Raw genomic sequence first — 7536 nt, forward strand, 5'->3', positions numbered from 1 at the left:
TTCTCAGGTGTATGAAGCCCTACGAGGAATCATGTACTGTACATTTGTTTTGCACCATGAGGCCAATAATGAAAGATGGCAAAATGTAATCACTCCTTGCCTCTTACTGGGAAGGGACTGCGGGAAGTTTCTATTTTAGACTGCCATCTGGAAAGGAGTCTACACACCTGCCTGTTGTAAAAACACAACCTCCTCACTCATGCAGTTTGTGCTCGTGCTGGATGAACAAAAGCCCCATGATAAAATCTACATGGTAGGAAGCCCTGCAGCGGAGATTTTCATGCCCACCGGTGGGGAAATGATTCACTCTTCATTGTAAACTCTCTCTGTAGCAGTTTCTATTAAAATTATTATTATGACAAGATGAAAATCTTGCAAACAGGGAATCCCACCATGTTAGATGAACAAAACTTCATCACATCTGCTGTTGTCAGCACTGGGAATGATTGTGACCAGACGTGTTTGAATTAATTATTGAAGTCTGGCTGTTTCCCTTTTCTGGCAGAAAGTTTTAAATCTTGGATGATGTACATCTGTTCGCTGAAATACAACAAGATGGCAGCTTAAAGAGCCTCAATAAAGGATGATAGAGTGGGCAGGATGGGACGATGGTCACAGGCAGTAACACCTCTCTCTCCCTCTCTCTCTCTCTCTCTCTCTCTCTCTCTCTCTCAGAGGAGGCGGTGAATGAGGTGAAGCGGCAGGCGATGTCAGAGCTGCAGAAGGCGGTGTCGGACGCTGAGAGGAAGGCTCATGAGATGATTTCAGCCGAACGCTCTAAAATGGAGAGGGCGCTGGCCGAGGCCAAGAGGCAAGCCTCTGAGGATGCACTAACAGTCATCAACCAGCAGGAGGACTCCAGTGAAGTGAGTACCACAGACCCCCCACTCACATTCTGCCTCACTCCTCCTAATTCCTCATTCAGTCACTCACTCCTCTTGCTCCTTTTCAGCGCTCTTTTGCTCCATCCATCACCCTTGGCTTTGTTCCCCGTCTCCTCTAAGTTATCCTTTGTTGTGTAATCCACACAGCTGGCTGCACTTGGTTCGGTGCTGCACCATGTTGTCGTGATTATTGCAGGAGCAGTCCAGTTGTCTGTGTTCATAAAAGCAGACAGACCCAGATGGTTTGAGCAGAGTGCCAGGCTGAGGCCATTACAGAGCAGTTGACCACCACCTGCTGGTAACGCAAACCAGTGGTGCCAGACCAGGTCTTGAAGCCTTAATGTCAGATCACTATGAAAAGAGCAACAGAACAGACAAGAACAGGATCATATGTACTAGATTATAGGAATTACTTTTTTTAGGTTTCAACATTTATTTGTGTAAGAGAAAACTCTGTGCTGTCCTGGGACAAAAAAGAGACTTATTTTTATCGACCCACTCTCTCCCCACTGTCTCACCAGAGCTGCTGGAACTGCGGGAGGAAAGCAAGTGAGACGTGCAGCGGCTGCAACACGGCTCGCTACTGCGGCTCCTTCTGCCAACACAAAGACTGGGAGAAGCACCACCACGTCTGTGGTCAAGGCCTGCAGGGGCTGCCAGGGGGCAGCAGTGTCCCTCTTGGCACCCCGTCCTCCACCTCCTCAGCCTCCTCCAGTGCGCCCCCCACCCACTCGGAGAGCACTCCTCCAGGACCCCTGTCCCTGGCAGGCCAGAGCAGTATGGCGGGAGGGGCTGGCAGCGGAAGTGTCTCTGCCAGCCCCAAGGAGAGCAGTTCCAGCAGTGCCTCTCGCTCCACAACTCCAGCTACCCCCGCCCTACTGGATGCCACTTCTCGCTGACGTCTGACCCTTGTCCCATCCCTGCATACTGATGCGACAGTGCCCACACTCCACATAAAACCAAACTGAGGAATCTTCATCGCACACTGCTCCCTTTCCTCCTCCCCTACTTACACCCTAATTTCCCTCTTATCCTAACCTCTTCTTTAAATCTTCTCACTACCTGATGATAGACTTGTTTTCTCAACTTGTCACCCCCCCCCCCCCAAAAAAAATATCTATATATATACTTTTTCTGTCTTTGTCTCTTTCACAACCACAGCCACAAATACAAAGATTCCAGCCGGGGGTTTCAGTGTAGTGGAAAGCATGAAAAGTATCTCCTATCTCTGTGTTCAGTCACAGAAACATATCAGATGTGTTTGCTGAAAACATGAGCTTTGACCTGAAGGTGTGATGTGCCCTCAGTAACGTAAGCATGTTAAATGCTGTCCACATAAGGACACAAGACAAGGGCTGTGGAAAGGCAACATCCATGGGGGGATGACTAGGACGATTAGCACTTGGATTGGATTTCCCTTTAATTTAGCACCAATGAGAGAACAGTGCCCAGCCCTGACGTGTGCACTACCAGTCCAAACAGTTCACTGATGTGACATTCATTCTACAGCGTCCAAATGGAGACACATAATACCTTCTTTCAAATGGATAAGGGAAAGGGACGTGATTAATTCCTCAGAAAAACAGCTTAGTATTTATTAAATGTTTCTTTCTGGCTTTAAGGGAAAATACAGAAAAGTCCAAATATCCTAAATAAGAATAATAGTGATGATGCTGATGCTGATGATAACGATAATGATATGAAAATAAATTAATTTTAAACTGCTAACTACCTTGCTAGCGAGCCAAGAAAATCTACACCGGACTCACCTCTCTGCACCATTGTGAACCCAAATGAATTCAAAGATGAAAAATAACATGATCCAAACCTTTGTATTACACTGCCAAAGTGAGTAAGTAAGCGATAAGGAGAAGCACTCATAACCAAACGCAAAGCAACATCACCTCCTCAGCAGATAAGCCAGCCCTGAGAGGACCAGGCTGCAGAGAAGCTGCAGAATGGGACCCAGAGACAGTCAGACATTTAAAAAGAAAACAAAAACTGTGACCTGCTTTTGCTCTGCAGCTGCTTCCTGCAGTCTGGACGAAACTACAGCGATTCCTCAATGATGGCCCAGACTAGTGAATATGGACAATGCTGTGAACTTGCCTACAAGAAAGACTTAAATGAAATGGATGGAAACCCTGCCACAGTGTGATTTTTATTTCTTTATTTTTTTTTTTTGGTTGTTGTTTTTGTGAATGGTAACAGAGAGGACAGAGAGAAAAAAAGAGGAAAGGAAAAGCTACACAGCCTCAAAGGAGATGAAGATACATACATGGCAACGGAGCTGCCAAAAACCTCAAAACAAGCTTGAAAACATTGTCCGAGAAGGCATTGCATCCTGCAGAGACGTATGGGAAGATTGTTTGTAAGTCCTTTTTTTAAAGCTCCACAACGAGGAGATATTTCAAGGAATTGCTGTTACCTTTACATTCACTCCCTCCTTTTCCAAAGCATGATAAACAGATGAAAGAGCCTAGTGAAGGGCGGTGTAGACTTGGTTCTCCTCTCTCTTTCTACCTCCCCTCACCCCACACCTCCCTTCTGCGCTCTTCCCCAACTACTTGACTTCAAGTCTGCCCCTGACCCCAGCCCGCTCTGGACAGAGCCTCAGAGCAGTCGCGTGGGAAGGGTTCGAACCTGCTTGTAGATATTGTTCCTCTTTTCAAATTTCAATAATGTCTCTTGTCGCTGATGTCCATTTGTGCTGCCCTTGTGTATATCCAGAAAGATGGACTTTGTTTTAGTTTTGTTCCCTTTTGTTTTTCCTCCTTTGAGTTTGGGCTGAGCAGTGAGGTCAGAGCAAGGACACTCGTTTATGAGAGGAAGCCCCACATTTCACTTATTGTTTGATTTGTTGTATCTATATTGATGAGATGAAACCCCTCTTGTAGAATATTTTGTATTGCTCGCATTGTAAGACAGTGAGAGGACGGAGGTGCAATATGAAGAGAATTCAGCTACTGAATGGAACCTCAGCAACTGCCCATAGGGTGTCATATAATATAGATACATATAAATATATTTAAAGTAACATCAGTAACTTAATGTGAATGTACATAGTATTTAAAGAGGTCCAAAAATGTGTTTGCCAAATAACAGAAACCTTTAAAGATTAATGTCCAGAATATGATTTTCTCACAGTTTCTTTCTCAAATTTATCAATTTTCCTTGTTTTTTTTTTTTTTCTCACATACAAGTTAAACACTTTCAATTTTCCCTCAAATCAAAGTGTCATGTGACCCTGAGTGGAGGACACTGTTGGTAGCAGAGGTAAAGTGGCTCCATACAGGACCACTGTGCATGTAGCTGAAAATGGGTAAAAACAGATCAAGGGTGGATGGACACTACAAGATTTCCAGAACATTTTCTCAATTCATTCATTTTGCTTATGTTTCACTTTAATCTTCTTCATTTATGTGGGGTGGCACAATTGGGGCTAAATGACGTCATTGTCATGTGTTTCATTCATCCCAGGCCAGTTTACATCCTGCAGGAGGGGGCTCAACAGCGTGTATTGACAAAAAATATAGTCCAAATATAGTCAGTAGTTCGGGGTAAAAAAAGAAGTGGTGGCTCAGTTTAGTTGCTTCACACCAAACAGTTAGGAATTGTTCAACTTGATATATCACATCAGAAACATGTTCTGTTTCTTACCATCCTTTCGGCTCAAGCGCCACTGTAGTGACCCTCTCTCTTGGTCCCCATCAACCTGCGTGTGTCTGTTGAGTGTGTGTGTGTGTGTGTGTGTGTCTGTCTGTCTGTCTGTGTTTGTTTCCCCCGAGATGCAGGACAAGCCATTACTGTAGGTTGAAGTGATATGCCAGTGTTAAGCTCCAGTAAACCTCGAACCGAATTTTGATACCCAATTTTTGAAATGTTTCTCTTTTGTTCTGATTATCGTTTATTTGTAAAGATGCAGTTTTGAGCATAAGCTGAAGATCTGGGACTGGTCTTCATTTCCAGGCCGAGAGAGAAGCAGCCTCTTTAGGGTTTAGTTTGTGTTCTTCAGCCCTTCCCAAATGCCCCAGCAATATGATCACCTCTGGTAAACACGTTAAGCAGGCTCAAGGCTTTTACTGAAAGCAGCAGAGGGCCTCCAGCAGCCATGCTCACACAAAGCAGATACATAATTGGCCTCATACACACTTGGACCACATTTAGAAAAATACAGTATCATTTTTTTGGACTATCTGAGACTTATAATTCAAAAAGGATAAGCTACAAGGTACCCCTGCATTTGTGTGTAGCATTTGTATGTGTTATAATTACCGTGATATGGTGTTGACCTCAGCCTTTTTGTGCCCTTTCCCCCATTGTGTGATTCCTACTACTACCACAGACCACTCTTCAAAACCCCACTCACACTAGCTACCTCCTGTGACCATACAGCTAACCACCAGGAGAGGTTGACCTGGACTTTGAAAAGCTGGGCTAAGAGCAGACATGGGAGCGCACATTCAAAAGCAAAACTAAAGCACTGAAAGGAACTGCCATCACTCCTGATGCAGAGGAATTTTTGTTCAGACCTTGCCTTTCTGATCACACCCCACCAACCAAACTGCTGGAATTTTAATAACAGGTACACATGCAGTCAAACCTGCATGTTACATAACCGAACACAGAATCAACCATGACATGCCATTTGTTGTCCAAAACCAATAAAAGCACAGACCAAAGTACTCCTGCATTGCCATAGTAGGCTTTGACTCAGTGTGTATTGACAGACCAGAAATAATGAGGTTGGAGCTCCACTACACCATTTAACCAAAGTGTCTGAAATACACAAAATCAGGGCACAAGAACAAAGAGCACGCTCGACGAACCGGCTGAGCCAGACGTGTAGAATTCGTACTCAAGCAATCAAAGCGCTTGTTGTCTACATATTCAATAGTGCTTCTGTAAAAATAAAGGAAGCATCTCCTTTGGAAAGGCCTGCTGATTGCGTGTTCTTACAGTAACAAAGCCTTGCAGAGATAAAATGAATACATGGTGGGTGGGTGTGTTTGTGTGTGTGTGTATGTATGTATGTGTGTGTGGTATTTTTTTTAAATCAATTTTTTCGTGTGTCTGTACAAACTACTTGAAACCTTCAGAGCTTTAATGAAACATCCCAGACCGACCATAGTGGCAGATCGATTCACGATATGTAGCAACAGCTAATGTGCAGTATAATACAGTGTTTGCGTCCGCATCAGTACAACCCTGTAATGACAGTCCCTTTCAACTCCGAGTGCTTTTGTGTGCCTCCTTGTCTGCGACCAAGCCCTCACATAACAGAGCCAAACCCAACAGACCTTGTCATAAACGACCAAAATGCAACCAAAAGCTACAACTTTCCTCTTCAGATTTCACTTTGGTTAAGGTTTTTTTTGTGTTATGTGGGACACGAGGCTGCAGTCCCACCAAAACGGGAGCTGCAGAGGAAAGAGCAAACTTTCCACTTCACTGGGACTCTCCCTCCTGATTTCACCAGACTGGACATAAAAGATCGGACACACGTTCTGTTCAGCTGGCTGCACGCTTCATTAACTCATGAAACGAGCGAGATCGGCGTCGAGGTGTCTTATGCTTTTCTCTGTGAAGACGTTATAGATGGCAAATGCATAAAAGGGCTCTGCTGTTGAGAATACCATCCAAGGGTCTCTGAACACCTTACATCAGCCACTTTTCTATTTGTTTAACTATGTACATGATATGGGCAAAACGCATGTTTAGAAAAGACAAATATTAGCAGGTTGGCATTTGTCTCTCCCTACCCCAACCAGTAACTCTACCAATGAAGTTTCAAGGCTCATCTGATGTGATGGTGACACGTCCTTCCTGTGAAACGGGCACTGATGAATAGCTACAGTAGAAAGCTAAAGTGGCAAACAGTGGATACAGCACTTGTTTCCCCAAAACCCATGGCTCAGGATGGTCCTGTTTTTACCTTTACATAAACTGAAAAAAGGTTTATGGTTTTATATGTGTAGGGAAGCATTCTATACTGTATTGTGCAATACATTATTACAGAAAAAACATGTTTCTGTAGGAAAGGTTGGCGCTTCGAAGATCTTTCTCCTTTTCTTTTGTTTCCCTCTTCAAAAGGTCCTGTTGCCGTTTTTAGATGAAGTTAACTGTGCCAGAAGAATTAAATTCTGATTTGTATTTATTTCTTGCATGCTTTCCTCCCTGTTGCTAATACCGCTCTTTAACTGTTCGCTCTGTTGGATGTGTGAAGCTGTAAAACATTCTAATTCAGGTTATTGTCTGTGTTGAACAATGTAACTGTGTAATTAAAACATGAAATGAAATATTCATCACTGTTGTTGCTTTTCTTCTTTACACGCCGACACACGGTACGATGAGACAACACCCTCAGAAGAGGAAAATGATCCATTACTGTTGAATCAAAGTTATTGTGTAAACTTCAGCAGTCATGCGATTGCATTCTCTCATTCTCTACAGAAATATGATAGTAGCACAGCTAAATAACATGCTGGTCCGATACACTCTTATGAAAACATGACTCAACATATATACCACACAAACAAGCTCACTGCATGTCTTTGAGCTCACATCACTGTCACAAGTATTCATAGTTTGAAAGATGCTATTACATTCATACATTGTATCTCAAAGGAGTTCACACGATAAATATATTTGA

General features: G+C 43.5%; 1 protein-coding gene across 9 annotated transcripts in view; it reads left to right on the forward strand.

The window, feature by feature from the left end:
* Positions 1–7189, forward strand: part of cbfa2t3 (CBFA2/RUNX1 partner transcriptional co-repressor 3) — a 41540-nt gene extending 34351 nt beyond the window's left edge. For all 9 annotated transcript variants that reach the window (XM_076729849.1, XM_076729864.1, XM_076729873.1 and 6 more), the window contains 2 exons: positions 676–866; positions 1406–7189. In XM_076729849.1, coding sequence (XP_076585964.1) covers positions 676–866; positions 1406–1783 — 569 coding nt within the window. In that variant the 3' untranslated portion in view covers positions 1784–7189. The remainder of the gene's footprint in view (positions 1–675; positions 867–1405) is intronic.
* The last annotated feature ends 347 nt before the right edge of the window (positions 7190–7536 follow it).

This window comes from Chaetodon auriga, chromosome 1 (assembly GCF_051107435.1).
Source record: "Chaetodon auriga isolate fChaAug3 chromosome 1, fChaAug3.hap1, whole genome shotgun sequence".
NCBI classification, from domain to species: Eukaryota; Metazoa; Chordata; class Actinopteri; order Chaetodontiformes; family Chaetodontidae; genus Chaetodon; species Chaetodon auriga.